The sequence below is a fragment of the Phaenicophaeus curvirostris genome, chromosome 6 (genome assembly GCF_032191515.1).
Source record: "Phaenicophaeus curvirostris isolate KB17595 chromosome 6, BPBGC_Pcur_1.0, whole genome shotgun sequence".
NCBI classification, from domain to species: Eukaryota; Metazoa; Chordata; class Aves; order Cuculiformes; family Cuculidae; genus Phaenicophaeus; species Phaenicophaeus curvirostris.
Window position 1 is genome coordinate 18,181,753 of NC_091397.1, and position 16,678 is coordinate 18,198,430.

Sequence of the window (16,678 nt, forward strand, 5' to 3'; positions counted from 1 at the left end):
GAATGGAAAACGAGTGCTTTGAAAACAAACAAAGCAGAAATACTAGAGGAAATGTAGAGGAATTAAATCCAAGCAATATACTTAAGACATAACTTCCACTTCAAACTTCCACAAAGGAATTTATAACTGAACTATTAGAGAGTTTTAAATTTTCTATACATTCTGATATACTTTATGTCTCACATGTGCATTTTAATGAGATTTGTTTAAATTACCCAGGAAGCAATGGAAAAAAAAAATCAAGAGTAGTTTTCAGCTAGCTCACGGATTTATAAGCTATTCATATGTAATTTATAAGAAAAAAATCCTAGTATCTTATTTACCTTAATGTTTTGATCCAAATTATTTTGCTGCGTTGTAGGCTTTCTCTGTACCCACAAATTATTTTTTTTGTACATTTTGTCAAATGTATTTTTTATACTTACACTGCCTGATGGACAACTCTGGATTTTTCAAGGAGATACTCTGAAATCTGAGCTCCTACTACAGTGCCACCACAAGTGAATTTCATTTCCAAATATTTTCCAAATCTGCTTGAGTTATCATTGATGATAGTTCCTGCATTCCCAAAGGCTTCTACAAGATTATTCACCTGGAGGATCTTCTCCTGTAAAGTCCTGTTATTAGCCTGGATATGAAAAAGATATTTCTTAAAATTATCAGTTATCTTTCAAATACATTCATTCTTCAGTGTTTATTTCCTCTTCTAGTTGTTATGGTGAAGGGTGACATTATCAGGGCAGACATTCCCATGTGAATCATGGGGAAAGAAAGGCATGTATATATCATGAAAACTGTCAGAATATAGCAATCTGCAGAACTAATGGCTGGCTGGAAGAGATAACACACATAATAATAACAGCACCACTAGAACTAATCAATTTCTGTGGTCCGCCACTCTTGAGATGGCTAGCCTGCTTTTTGGATCCTTATTAGCATCTGCTTAGTGCTGTGCTGCACCACACCAGTAAATCAGTTTGCTTGTATCTCACCTGGGACATACAAAAATGGCATTTATTTAGAGGATTATGATGGCCACTTCCAGAATGACCATGTCCCCCTGACAGCAATCTAGTTATAGAAGGAAGAGAAAAGCTAGAAGACTATTCCATGTTTGTGTGATTTGAAGACACTCAGTTAAACAAGGGGTAGAGTCACAGCCCTCACTGCAGTGGGTACTTCCTTGCAGAATATCCAAAATATTGTCAAGTTACCCCAGTTAATGGGGGAGGAAAAGGTACACAGATAATCATAAAGTTCCAGTCTGGCCTTAGAGACCCTACGGTCCTGCCCATAAATTCAGTCAACTAGGCCTAAGGCGGTGAAGTCTTACTGTGGCAACCCTTTGAAACATACCTTGCCCAGGACAGTGAGCTGCTGAACCAGAAGATGAGCACTTTGTGTCTTGCCAGCTCCACTTTCTCCAGAAATAACAATGCACTGCAGAGAACAAAGCACATGACTCTGAGCTCATTACACATGTCCCAGCCTAGCAAAGGATATAATTAAGACATCTCATCTTTACCTGATCTGAGTTGTATGTCACCATGGACTGGTAACCTATGTCAGCAACAGCAAAAATATGAGGAGGGTTGGCAGTCCGTTTGGCTCCAATATACAGTTTAGAATGCTAAGTGTAAGAAAAATGAAAACATTACCAACTTCTTGGACTATCAGAGTTTAGTTTTATTTTCAGACTAGTGTACAGCATGCTGAGGTTACCGGCAGTGATGTTTTCTGAGTAAACTGTTGCTGTACTCACTATACTGCAAATCTGCTTGTTCTTAGTACAATAAATACTGCTAAAAAAGCTGAAGGACAGTTTTGTGTGATGTCACCCCTGGTTATGCTACGAAACTCCAATTATTATAAGAAAATTTAATGTTGCCAGACATACAGGACTGAACTATAATTTCATTTTGTTTGCATTTCACAGCCTCTTAGGATTCCTGCATGATATTCACGTAAAAAACTATGACCTCACTATGCCTGCAGTAACTGATAATAGCAAATTATTGTATGACCAGACATTCATACCTGTACCCTTTTGTTTAACAGGAAGGCAAACTCACAACTGTTAAAATTTTACTCAGTTGCTTTGTGAACTGTCTAATCAATTAAATAGCTACGACTTCCTCAGCTCTCTTGAGAGGAACTTCCCCCAGCTCCTACCACCATTTGCCTCAGTAATGAAGCTCTCCATGGGAAGTGAATGAGAAGGAATGCTCACAAAGCTGCAAAGAGGGCTAAGATTCACCTGAATAAATGCATTTACCTCTACAGATACTACTTCTGAACTAGCTGTGATGGACATACAGTTTCTTTACACTGACTGGTGTTTTAGCCAATAAATTTCATGAGGTTTAGTGCAATTTATCTCATCCTTGTATGACTGTTGAAAGCTGCTAGAATAATGACCTCAAAAATCCTATTTTCATCCATTGATTAAAAGGAGCAACTTGCTCATACATAGCTATCTGCACTTTAAACATGATATAGACATGATCTACACCGTAGACATAAAGATATCAGAGATTAAATTTTTTGAAGTTCCTCATTTCTGTGCTGAAATTCAGTACAAGATAAGGGTTCTTGTCAACATGCACTTGAAGGGACAATTGTATTGGTAATTGGTTTTTCACAGTGAGCTGAAGTAAATGTCAAAAATGGTCTTACTTTATTCCTGACATGAATATTCATATTTTAATGGAAATCAGTGCTAGCTGAAAAAGATCAAGCCTAGATTTTCACACCTGTGAAGAATAAATGTCTAAGTTCCGAAATGGATTGACAGCGATGAGAATGTCCCCAACATATGTGTAAATCTGATCCTTGGCATAACTCTTCTGCAACTGCTCTGTTACTGTATTCTGATGGAGAGAAAAAGAAACACTGAATCACAGAGGGGAAAAAGAATATTGGGAAAATGTATAAAATATTTATACATTTACCATGAGTGAGGAGGAGAGAGAGGGAAAGGTATTAATGTTTAGGAATACAACTGATCTTGAGTAAAAGTAAGTAATACTTTCAAACACACTAGCATTCATAATTTCCTTTGTCCAAACTCACTTTGAACAACTTATACTTGCAGGTCCCTAAGTGGCTGTAGGAAAATGAGTTAATAAGTACTACTGTAATGCAATTAACCAAAAGTTTCCATGAGACAGTCCTATCTTAATTTGTAACACTACACCTTCATGTGACTCATCAAGGAAGAGACATATGCTTGAATTCATAACTGCCATTACAGCTGCTCTAACATTATTCTGCACACAGATGTTCATCTGGTTGAATCCAACTGATAAACAATCAGGCATCTATCTATGTTAACAACCAGTTTCTGCTGTGATTGTTCTTTGCTGCTGCAGAGCCAGTTCTCCCTGAACCAAGAATAAAGAAGGGCTCCTATTGGTATACCCAATTTCTTGGCATCATTTCCCTCTTTTCTTCTGCATACTTTGCTCGGTGTGTAAAGTGCCTGGTTACATTTCCAATCAAAAGAGCACATATTTCTGGATGAAGAAATTCAAACCAGCCTTGAGACTATTCTGAGGTACATGTGAAAATATTTAGGCCCTACTCTCACCGGAACAGAATGACTAGCAGCAGAGAACTACATAGGAATTGCTTTCCTTCCACATCCATCTGTTCACAGTGTTGTACTCCGTATTCAGCTGAAGAGGTTACACTTCCTTCACAAGAAAACATAAGGAGAAACCTTTTGTTTTCCATTGCCTTAATAAACTCTTTCCCTCTGGTTTTGAATGCTACCTTACTTTTGGCCACAACCAGATTCACATTAATAGCATTTTTAGAGGAAGTTCTGCCCTTTTTGAAATTATTTATTGCGCTGGTAAAAGGTCTCCTGTTCTGCTCTTCCGATGGGACTAAAATGGAAGAAAAAAAATTGAATGGAAGAAGGCAGTTCCGAGAAGCTGCCATGCATATTTGGAAGAGGTTTAAAACTGGATTTGATTTAGTAAAATATAACATAGTTAAATGATGCCTTTGGGTGGAGGCATCCTAAGGACTTTCCTGAGAATGCTCCACCTCTGAGAGAAGGGGTACATTTCTGGCTCATCTGTTTTTTTGTGTGTCTTCTGTTTAGCTCAGGTTGTTTAGGTTGTTTATATGCCTCATGGTAAAAGACAAAAACCAGTCTTGCTAGCACATGTCTATTCCCAATATTTAAAAATCATTTAAATCTGTGCTTTGGGTGGTAGACGAAGTTTGGATTAGCTCAAGTAGCATTAACTAAACATTAAGCTACCATAACCAACCTTTTGGATGAAGGAAGATGTTCTGTGGGCTGTTCGCATTATTTAGTTTACCAGCTAAAAAGCCACACTTAGTATTCTGGACCAGCAAAGACATACTACATCAAAAAAATTTGCAGATAAGAGGAAGCGAATTATAGTCTATCCACAGTCTGAAGGAGGGAGAATGACTGTTTGTTTATAATCACTGATGGCCTCCAAGACCTGCAGATAATGTGCTGTGGCCCAATTCTTCTTTTTGGTTTGGAAGCTTAAAACATAAACACAACAGACTTCCCCTCTATCTTATGCATGCTGCCCTGCTTCTACCAGACTAATTTTTAAACTCTCACAAACCAGTGAGATTTGTATCAGTAATTTTGTCAAAAGTTGACCAGAAGGCATGGACAGGTGAGACCCTCAGCTGACGTGCACTGATCTCAATGCATTTCCACACCAAAGTATGTCCATGAGAACTTGGCCTAAGAGAGAATGGTAAGCTGGTTTGAAACAACACTAGATTTCGAAGTAACAGGGGAGAAGGTGCTTATGACTGATTTCAGGTTAACACATCATTACAAATTAGGTATTTAGCTGTAATAAAATCCAGCAATATAAATCTGGTTAAGCAAATGATGCTATAATACTGCTCATTCTAAGACTGTCACTGCAGAGGAGGGTGTTTTAGCTTTGAGTTGGAACCATTCCTGACACAGCGTATCTCATCTAAAATATTTGTGATAAACTGGTAAAATGCTATTCTACATTTAAAGAATTGAAATGTGATAATATAGTTGAACTTGACAATCAACAGCACACTTTTGTGTGATGATAACCCCTCCTCAGGAAAACATGAAAAAGGAGGTTCTTACCTCATCCAGTACCTCCAAGGTTGCTAAATCATCTACTTCTTCCTGGTTTGAAACTAATGACTTACTGTAGTTCCCTTTCTTTGTATGAATACGTTCAAATCTAGAAAAGAAAGACATGCAATTTCCTGATATAAGGAAACAGAGAGCAGATCTTACATCTGTAACCATCTTAAAGGAAATTCATTCCAACCTTCCAGCTTTCCATTGCTCTGAATTCAAACACACACGTTTGAATAACAGGACAGGATATAACTTTTTAGTGCAGCAAACCTGTACTTGACAATTCAAAATCTATGGTTCAATCCCACAACTGATACCATAAAGAACTTTTGCACCACACAGATCCCTGCTTGATCACTCCCCTACATCAGCTGCAAGACTGGAGCCATGCAGTAAAGGGGAAAAAAAGGACATATTTATATAGTCTGTAACAGTCCAACTCCAGCACCTTCCTACAAAAAGAAAAATGACCCAGATAAAAATTATGGTTAAGACAAAACCAGGAGTGTATGATGACATAGCATGGTAAGGATGATGCAGACAAAGCATTTGGGATGGAAACATTTCTAGATTAGTAATGACAATGCTGCAAAGCATAGCTGGAATGCCACACTGTAGAACAAAGTGCTACAGAACCACTGGGGTATGTGAAATCCATCCTGACCAAGAAGAATTTTCTTGGACTGTACAGGAAAAAATAGTACAAAATAAGGAAACAAAATTTCAATTCTTTTTCTTATCAGAGTTAAGTTTGTCTTAAAGTGAAATTTCTTTTCTCTTCTAATCAAACCAAAGCAAATGTTATGCAGTCATATAGAAATTAGCAAGAAAATTCAAGACACTCAGACCATTCTCTGTCCAAGAGTAAAGGCATTGCTGAACAAAGCAAAAGCAGCAGAAAATGCAAGGTTTACAATTCACATTATTATACTTGCTTTATGAGATAAGGGGAAACCAGGAAAAGGGAAATTGGATAAGTAACAGCAGAGTTCACCAACTAAATCAAGTTCAGATGTGCAATACGACACAGGCATAGAAAGACTACCAAATAAATCTGATCTCCTGATATGACCTTATTCCCCTTCACATACCACAGGTATGAAGGAACCTCTCAAACACATGGAACATATACCTCAGAAAACTGAGAGAGTAGGGAAACTGTATTGTGTGAAACACACTTGCTTTTTACCTTGATTCCAGATAAGACCAGGGAAATCTTTTAATTTTGACATTTGGATATGTGGCATGGGTAAAAGCAGACTGGTGTCTACCCAGGCAAGAACTGTAATATATAGAGGACAGGAAAAAGAGGGCAGCAACATTAGTATGAATGAACATTGCACAGATAAGGCAAGCTAAGAGAGTTCTGAACTCCCACAGCAAGACTTATTGCAGAGTTTAGGCTGTACCCGTTCCACACAAATCTCCTACTTCATGAGTGCTACTTTAGATCACACAGGCAGTGCAATGATATGGGATGCAGGTGCAGAAAGCCAAACAGCCACTCATTTGCCATCAGTTAATGATTGCCAGGACTGAAAAGGGGCTGGAAGAAATGGGCAAATGATGGCCTCCCAAATTGTGAATGCAATCAAGATCTGAATCATCGAAGTGCAGGCATGAGAGCACTTCGTATAGTGCTTCTTTCAATTTCTTGTCTCTAGCTATTGTTCCCTGAAGGTGACAGAATGGCCTGTCCTTACCCAGGTGCCAATAATGGAGCAGTTTCTTCCTCCCTTAGGCAGGTGCCAGCTGCCACTGGCATCTTTCCCTTGTCCAGAGGGCAAAGGGAGGTGTTTGACGACACCCATAGCTCACTAATTCTGAAACCTTAATATCAAGACACAAACATGTAAGATTTCATTGCAAGAGTCAGCATAGTTTCATGGTCTCTGTGTCGATATCACAGCCTAGTTCCCAGTGTGGAGGCTAAGCGACTAGGAAGCACAATGAGCAATTTGAATCAACAGAATCTACATTGACCTGATGGAAGTGAAGGACGAAGTCTTGCCAGTTTTACCTCCAGACATTTTTCAGAGTATTCTCAAACTACTGTTAGGACCCTGGAGCTGCACAGGAAAGCACAGGAAAGTTTTCTTTCTTTCAATATTTACTACAGACCAAAAAAGACCTCTGTAGACACAGTTGAAAGGATGATGGTGAGGCTGAATTACACGGAGGAGAAAAGCAATGGGAAGACTACCCAGTGTAGTACAAGAGCCCTATTAATGCCATGCAAGACAGAACATACAACACGTGGGCCTATTTCAACATGAGCAGTGCGAACAGACAAAAAGAGATGCAGGAGGAGAGCATGTTTGCGTGTGGGGAACAAAGGTCCCTTTTGCTGCAATAAATCTATAATTGGACTGTAATGTGTCTAAATATGTTGAAGCACAAAATACTCAGGAACACTGGCAGGCAGTATCAAAAGGGATGGGTCTGCTGTAAAGCAATCACATCTCTCCTAGGTCTGATCTCTTCTTCCCTTTCCTTTGAAACCCCTTTATACTACAAGAGCTGTCCTGGTAGTACTGCCCTTTCAACAATGCTGTGAGACAGTTTTTGGTTGTGTATACCCCCAGGTTGTAATAAAAAGGATGCAATATTAAGATTACAGCCTTGAGTCGTCTGCTGCTGCTTGATTTGCATTTACCAGCTAAAGGATATTAACGCGTTCAAAGCCAGAGATGCAGGCAAAACCCTACCCCTTCAATAGAAATCTGTCCCGTCTATAACCCATGTTCCTATTTATACTCCTTTTTAACAGTTTCAGTTGAAAATACAAATTTGGACAGGTTAAACAATTTCTCCTTTGTTCCTGCATGAAGGTCATTTTGTGTCCAGAGGACGCATCTAACATCAACAGGGCTTTCAGAAAGACCTATCAATAGACACAAAAGGACAAGATACAGAAATTGCAGAACTATGTCAAGCTTTGCTGTTCTATTTTTTCCATTGCTGAAGGACAACCCAAAACAAGACATTTGTCAAGTTATGCTTTCCATTTCTAGTGGGATAGTTACACACTAAATAAATTTTTTTTTTTTTTTTACTGTTAGTGCATATCAGTGAGAGAGTGATATTTCCTAAGATTTGTTTCAATTACCATTTTTCATTTAAGGCAAGAAATTAACAAGTGCCTTGCAGTAATAGAGGGGAATGCTCCAGCCATGGAGACTTCTCTATTTTTTTTTCTTTTAAGGAAATGATTTCTATTTATGCCACAGAAGTTTAATGACATAAGATTGATTCTCCTGTAATCCTCTTCAGCTGACTTTATGAGAACACTAGTGCTTATTAAACCACATTACGTTCTCCATTCAGAAGAGCACAGCAGAGTGGCAGATCTGCAGAACACAATATTTTTCTGCTTTGCTGTCAAAGGCCACAGACCCCTCAAGGGCAGTTATACTGCTTCACTTGCTCAAACTCCAGCCACTTAAAAAACCCACATCAGTGCTGTTGACATCAATGCTGAAATTTCATTATCATCATGCACATAGACATTGTGAACTGAAATAACCATGTTTCTCTGTTCTGTTCAGAAATTATTGGTTGGAGGCATTTGATCTCACAGCCATGCTCAACAAGCAATTCAAGCAGCTAAGGGCCAGAAACATCAACCCAGTATGGATAAGAAAATGAGTCAAGGCAGCATTGTTTCTGTACATTTTCCATTACACACTAACCCCCCCCAACCCCACCCCCGCTTACCTTTCAAGATTCAGTTAAATCAAAATGAGACAACTGCAGCTTTTTCTTTTTTCAAATTGTCAAAATGTATTTAAAAGATTTCTGATAGTTCCAAAAATACCATGAAAAGGGAAGTGTGACTCATGATGCCGTGTTGAACTCTGCCTAAACTGGTTGGAGAATCATCCACAGACTAAGAAGTGACAGGAAAAGGGCTGGCCTTAGCCTGAGTGTAAAAAAGAGGTGTAAGGTGAAGGTGGGAACAGCTGTACACCTCGCAGCAGTTACAAATTGCATTACAAGTGACAAATGGAAAAGAAGCAACACAGAGTAAACTGTGCAGAACCTGTCATTGCTGGTGATCCTATTTCTTTGGAGGCTGCACAGAACATTAATAATTCACACTTAAAAGAATTATTTTTCTTCAGCACATGTATCTCGAGAAATACGCTTAAATAAAACTATAGCCTTGCATCTACGCAAACTCTGTACCTGAATTTAGAAAAGTGTATTCTTTGCTGTGTCTCCAGACTCCAGCTGTGTCTGCACAATGCTATGCTGACAAACCTCTACTAAACCTCTGCTATGCTGTGCTCCCTCTACGTTAAAATGATTGTACAGCACCTGCTGCAGTCTCAGAGCGCTGCTCAAGCTTAAGCAATGTTGCTGACAGCACAGTGCTGCCCAGAAGAGCTATGGGGCTTTTGGTTCAGAGGTGCCCCGTGCCCACTCAGTTTAGTTACGTCCCAGTCTGCATAATCTGTTTGCCAAAGTCTGACTGGTTTACCATGCCCTGCAGAAATGCAAATTATTAGACATTTCTGCAGTCAAGAAGTGACTGCACCCTGACAAATTTCAGGGAAAAATACGTGTTCTTAAGTGAACAAACACGACATCTCTAAAAGAACTCTTTGGCATTAGTTCTTTATTGCCCTCACGAATCAGGCCCATGCTCTACAGCCAGAACAATACTGAGAAAACAAAGGGGAAGCTCCAAAAGTGAGCAATACCTTGTTAGGTAACCCACCTCCAGGAGAAAAGAACTGCTGAGCAAGCAGACTGACATAATAGTAAAATAGCACTTGCAGAGCATTAATCTCAGGGAGTCCTAAATGCAGGAGGAACTCCTCTCTCCTGTTTTGCCTCAGGAGGTAAACTGTTTTCCATTCAGGCATTGCTGCTGCCCATTGTATTGTTTGGAAGGACACTGCAGCCACATCCTTACTCTGAGCATTAGCTACAAGCACATGAGACTGTAGATCTGTTTATTATAATACCTGTATTGCCAGAAACTATTGCTTCTACATGCAGAGAGCAGTTTGCAGCATAGCCATCCTACACAAGAGCGTCCTCAATATAAGAATATACACTCCTTGTTGGTACAACAAAGTCCACACTGAGCTACAGGAGAGGAAGAAGTAGCCTGAAGTGCTTAAAGATTAGTCTGGAATTCCAAAGCCTCACGATTAAGCCCCTGATCTGACACAGATTTCGTCTGGAGACCCTGACCAAGGCAGTACTGAATGCTGTCTGAGCTATCTTATGTTGCTTTTCATATTTCCTTTGTCAAGCTAGTGTGATGAACTACTCTCCACTATATCCTGTACTGCAGAGCTGAGCTTGAAGGATTGCTATCAGCTGCTTTCAACTGGCAGGATGAGTCAGAGGGAGAAAGAGAGAATACCCAGAAAATAAGTGACACAATTCTGGGCAAACACGGTAAAGTAATGGAAGAAAACTATACAGTATTCCCTGCTTGTAATGCTGATGAATAAATTAACAACCACCTTTGTGCATGTTGTACATGAACTTCCATGAACCTACCTCCCCAAAGTTCCCAAATAGTTAAATAGAGCAACCATTTAGCACACTGTCACTGGATCTCAGTGTTATCCCTACACGGCCAATACAGAAGGACAAACTCAGATAATTTACCCACCCAAAAGCCCTTGCTCTGAATCACTTTGCAGCAGAATGGGACTCCTTCCCACAATTATTTAGAGGGCGTATGAAGGAGAGGCTTTTAACCTGGGGAACAGAGTCAGTTGCTGAAATCTAGGTGCAATAAATATCCCTCTCATATGTAGCTCACTCTAGAATGAGTCATAATTCTCAGGAAATACATGTTGTCCTAATCATTGCCTATTTCTGAAGAGATTATTGTAAAAGCAGGCAAGATTAAGACAGTCAAACAATTCAAGATAAAAGTATTAGAAGCCTGACTGTCAGGTGTAGATGCGACAGTTCTGAAGGCCATTTCAAAGACAGCTATTTCTGTTGCAAAGTAAAACTACAATGCAGTTTTCCTCCCTCATTGGGCCTAGCAAAAAGTGCATTTTTTAGAACAGTTTTTGGATATATACTGCAGCACTCATTTCTAATAATTATTTTCACCACTAATTATAAATTTTAACAGCTATAACGAGACTGATGAGAATGTAATTATTGTGATTGAGTGACTGGCTAACAACCAGGGGAAACTTAAGCAGTGCCCAGAGGTGAATGATCAGCTTCAAATAAGGTAATTGTTACTTCATTAGAGGACTTGTCTCATTTTCATTAAAGATTGTGCAACACAACAAAGAATTGAAATGCTGCATTTAAAGAGCGAAGTGGTCCTAAGGACTGGAGTAACAGATACAGGATGAAGTTTATTGTATAAAACCTTGAGCCCATACTACTAGGATGTAACAGAATGATTACTGCTAGTTCTAAGTTCATCAGTTTGAAAGTACTGAAGGAAAAGAAGTATCAAGATAATTATGAGTAATAAAACTCTCTGAAAAGAGGCACATACCACCTTAAGAAGTCATACAATGAAAGTCTTTTCTTGCTGCAGCCATGATAAAGGCAACTCCTGCAGAAGCCCAAGATCCTTGCCCTGAAAGTGACCCTGGAATCACCAGGAATACACAGTTCAGCAAGAATCCAAATGATAAACAACAAAGCCACAAATTAAATATACTTAGTATGCAACCTGGCCTGCTTTACCTCTTCCTTAACATAAATTTATCTGCCACAGCTTAGTTTGCCGTTCCAAAAAGCAGATTTTAGAGACTTTGCAGTCAAGATGCCATGGGAAAATATTAATCCATCAAGGGACATTTTCACATGCTCTTCCCATCTTCATTTCTCCAATGTGAGATCTGAACTAGGAAAGTTTAAGTTGCAAACTGGATTTTTTAGCACACCAAAGTGATGAGACTAAAGAAAGATGTATTGCAGTTGCTCAAAGCCAAAGAGTGGAATCTAATGAAGCTCAAGGCTAGGATTCATGATTTCTAAAGCCTTGAATAAGACAAGACATGCTTGTAAGCTTGAGTAAGCTTGAGTACGACGAGACTCCCCTCAGAGGCTACTGCAAAACAAGTACAATCTTTCAGCATCTTCATTAAGTCTGGAGCAGATCTATGGCATATTGCTCTTTAAAGCTCTGCCAGCATGAGCTGAGATTTCTCTGTTTACTTGGGAGGTTGGTGGACTCTGTTTCTTTTGCTAGTTGTTTGGAAAGGATGCAGCACAATGACCTAAAGCAAGGTTCTTCTTCACTAGAATAGCAATAATGAGAAGGTTCAGAGCTCAGTGCAATGCTCTAATGACTCAGTGACTCATAAGTCAAATGTTAGAAAATACCTCTGGAGCGATGGTGCTAATGAGAGTGACTGTATGGTGGCTCCACTCTGTGACCAGAAATCACATAACCTTCCAGAGCAGACATGGTACACAAATATTAGATCTGAGAACCTGGCCTTCTGCAAATACCTGTGAGAATGTGACATGAGAGAACATGACCTCTTCTTTCTTAACATTATCAACTGTACACTTGGCAAACAAGATGACAAGATCACAACTAGAACAAGATGACTCCCACTGCAGAAGGCTGCCAGAGCCAAATTACAACTCACCACAGTGGACAAAGAGGGGGATTTGATATGGAGTTAACACAAGAACAATGCACACAGGAAGACCCAGTGGCCAGATCTCAGCTATTAACTTTCAGACATTTTACTTTTTTCTTTTGAAATACAAAGTATTTATTTATAACTTGAAGCGGAATGGAAACATATACTGAGAAAATAACTGGATTCCTTACTTTCAGCTTTAAGTCATTACCAAATTTCTTCAGTCCATATGACATGCTCATTTATGCAACACGACACAGGCAGCATGATTCCTTTTCTCAGTGGAAGGAATGGTTCTTTAGTCCCTTAAACTACCTGCATCCCAGTGTCAGCAAACAGGGAAACTATGCCTTCAAATTATGGACATGAGAATATGAGAATATGAGCTGCAGATAAGGAGGGAGCTTTACAAGGAAAGTTACCAGCAGTTGGTGAGAATTCAGGAATTCCACAGCAGAGCCCTAACACACCGACGTAAAAACAGTCCCAGAACAGGATAATCAAGAAAAGAAATCCAGGAGATTTTAAGATGATACTCCTCCAGATGACTTGGCACTACACAGCCTATGCCTTGACTCTGTAGCAGATTTACATGGTACTTCCATACAGAATTCCTCATCTAAAAAAGGGCCGCAGGGAGGACCCAGGAAACTACAGGCCTGTCAGTCTGACCTCAGTGCCAGGGAAAGTCATGGAGCAGGTGATCTTGAGTGCTATCAAGAAGCACATGCAAGAGAACCGGGTGATCAGGCCCAGTCAACATGGGTTCACAAAAGGCAGGTCTTGCCAGACTAACCTGATCGCCTTCTATGACAAAGTGACTCGGCTGCTGGATGAGGGAAAGGCTGTGGATGTGGTCTTCCTGGACTTCAGCAAAGCCTTTGACACAGTTTCTCACAGCATTCTGCTTCGGAAACTGTCAGCCTCTGGTCTGGACAGGCGCACACTCTCCTGGGTGGAAAACTGGTTGGATGGCCGGGCCCAGAGAGTGGTGGTAAATGGTGTGAAATCCAGCTGGAGGCCAGTGACAAGTGGGGTTCCCCAGGGCTCAGTGCTGGGTCCAGCCCTGTTCAATGTCTTTATCAATGACCTGGATGAAGGCATCGAGTGCACCCTGAGCAAGTTTGCGGACGACACTAAGCTGGGTGGAAGTGTCGATCTGCTGGAGGGTCGGGAGGCTCTGCAAAGGGATCTGAACAGACTGGACCGCTGGGCAGAGTCCAATGGCATGAGGTTTAACAAGGCCAAATGCCGGGTCCTGCACTTGGGGCACAACAACCCTATGCAGTGCTACAGACTAGGAGAAGCCTGTCTAGAAAGCTGCCTGGAGGAGAGGGACCTGGGGGTGTTGGTTGACAACCGACTGAACATGAGCCAGCAGTGTGCCCAGGTGGCCAAGAAGGCCAATGGCATCTTGGCTTGTATCAGAAACGGCGTGACCAGCAGGTCCAGGGAGGTTATCCTCCCTCTGTACTCGACACTGGTGAGACCGCTCCTCGAATACTGTGTTCAGTTCTGGGCCCCTCACCATAAGAAGGATGTTGAGGCTCTGGAACGAGTCCAGAGAAGAGCAACAAAGCTGGTGAGGGGGCTGGAGAACAGGCCTTATGCGGAACGGCTGAGAGAGCTGGGGTTGTTTAGCCTGGAGAAGAGGAGGCTGAGGGGAGACCTCATTGCTCTCTACAACTACCTGAAAGGAGGTTGTAGAGAGGAGGGTGCTGGCCTCTTCTCCCAAGTGACAGGGGACAGGACAAGAGGGAATGGCCTCAAGCTCCGCCAGGGGAGGTTTAGGCTAGACGTTAGGAAAAAATTCTTTACAGAAAGGGTCATTGGGCACTGGAACAGGCTGCCCAGGGAGGTGGTTGAGTCACCTTCCCTGGAGGTGTTTAAGGCACGGGTGGATGAGGTGCTGAGGGATATGGTTTAGTGTTTGATGGGAACGGTTGGACTCGATGATCCGGTGGGTCTCTTCCAACCTGGTTATTCTGTGATTCTGTGATTCTATGATTCTGTAATTCTGTTGACACCATTTGTTTTGTGCAGATTGAAGGTCAGAAGATACATATCATTAATATTTACAGACTTTAAAAAAACAACTATGAGTACTGAATTCAAAGATCTTTGTATAATCTGTTCATCATTCAACAGAAGAAAAAACAAAGGCTATTCTGTAGTAATGTCCTTTACAGGTCTGGAATTCTATTTTCTTCTGAAGTTAATGATGTACATACTTTACTACGATTTCAGCTACTGGAAAATAATGTCTGCCTTTCTTGCTTGTACGCAGATAGCAATAGATATTAATATGGGTATTCTTACTGTTTCTAGGAGGCGGCTAATCTTTTTATGCATTCACTTCTGTGAAACACAATCTTCCAGCAAATATAGTCAATAAATGTGTTAAAGCTGAAGTGATTATATTTACAGTGTCTGTAAAATGTGTTTTTTACTTGCAGTCTTTCATATGAGTTTAACTGATCACAGGTAGGAAAAAACTTGGTTACATCAATTCAAATGAGATTTAAACTAGTATCAACCTACTTGTTAGTATTTTTGACTGACAAACTGAAATATGGACACTACACACCAAATTACTAGATTAACCATGCCATTTAAATGACACCCTTAGTTAAATAAGTAATTTTTTTGGCATAGATTCAGATAATAAGTTATTATTTTAAGAGACAAAATACCATGTTCCTTTGGGAAAATTTATGTAGAAATTATACTTGATCAACTGTAAAAGCATAGGTAACTTCATCACATAGTAATACATTCCTTTAAGCTACTGTTCATATGAATAGTGATCAGTTAATAAAACACGGTCTAAACAGAATGGAAAGAGTGCCAAAGATAATCCTGTTCTTGTGCCATATGACTGCTCTGTGCACATGCAAATAGGGCCACTTTCTTTGTGTCTGTATTGTAGAGGAAAAGAGAGTTCATGTGATTTCCTTTATGTTTGTACTTTACAGGAAAAAATGAAAGGATTTTGAAAAACATAATAAGACTTACTAGAGAACAAGCACAAATTCTATAAAATGGGTTAAAATCCTCGTGATACTCAATTTACTCAGAAAATGAATTTTCAAAAGTTATTTAGGCTTTGAAAGTACTAGTGTCACAAGTGTTAGCAGAATTTATAGTAATATAATTTAGTGGTTTGGACTTATTTTATACATAGAAAGGGGAGAACTTCTAAAGAATGTTTCACCCCACAAATGAATCATGACGCTTCTCTCTTTCCACTGGCTCTATAGGAAACCCCAAATATTAAGCTTTCTGGTTTTTTGACCAGCTAGAGTTATGAGAGGTGAACCTTTCTCTTAGTGCTAGCCATTATGAAACAGTGAAGGTATCAAAAAATGTCCCAACTGATCTACTTTTTAGGTACTTTTACCTTGCTTTTTCAGTGATTCCCATTTGTTGGTGAACATCAATAAATTCCATGAGTTGCCTTTGTAGCACGTTTTCTTTTCCTTCAATTTGCTTAATAAAATCATGCTGCAAAAGACTAGATACCGTTGGGCGCTTCTCATAATCTTTGGTCAAGCACCTGTGCAGGCAGAAAAAGCATATGATCATTGAGGAATAGCTGTTAAGTTTTGAAATGCTTGTCTGTAGTTCATTCATACCTCCATAATAAATATATACATACATCTTAATCACAAAAGCTCTGCACTGAGAAATGTTAAGATTTCACAGAACTGATGAGTCCAAGAAGTTAAATTACTGCATTTAAAAATGAAATATTCTTTCAACTAAGAAAAACATACACATCAAGTGTGTTAAAATGTTATTATTTCATGTTTTAAATCTGGAGTGTCACTTGGAAGTCAAACTGGATTTACAAACTAGGTTTTTAAGGAAAAGTAGTGACAGATTTCCACAGAGAATACAAAGATATTTTACACATGACATTTACCCATGTTCCAAATTCAGCTACAGT

At 39.8% G+C, this 16,678-nt stretch overlaps 1 protein-coding gene across 1 annotated transcript in view; it reads right to left on the reverse strand.

Annotated features, from left to right (window-relative positions):
- The window catches only part of MYO3A (myosin IIIA), a 120,427-nt gene that overhangs the window by 47,008 nt on the left and 56,741 nt on the right, over positions 1 to 16,678 (reverse strand). The window contains exons 9-14 of the mRNA XM_069859509.1: positions 16,130 to 16,285; positions 5,132 to 5,231; positions 2,754 to 2,870; positions 1,526 to 1,630; positions 1,357 to 1,440; positions 426 to 628 (exon numbers count right to left, since the gene is read on the reverse strand). Of these exons, the coding sequence (XP_069715610.1) occupies positions 426 to 628; positions 1,357 to 1,440; positions 1,526 to 1,630; positions 2,754 to 2,870; positions 5,132 to 5,231; positions 16,130 to 16,285 (765 nt within the window). The remainder of the gene's footprint in view (positions 1 to 425; positions 629 to 1,356; positions 1,441 to 1,525; positions 1,631 to 2,753; positions 2,871 to 5,131; positions 5,232 to 16,129; positions 16,286 to 16,678) is intronic.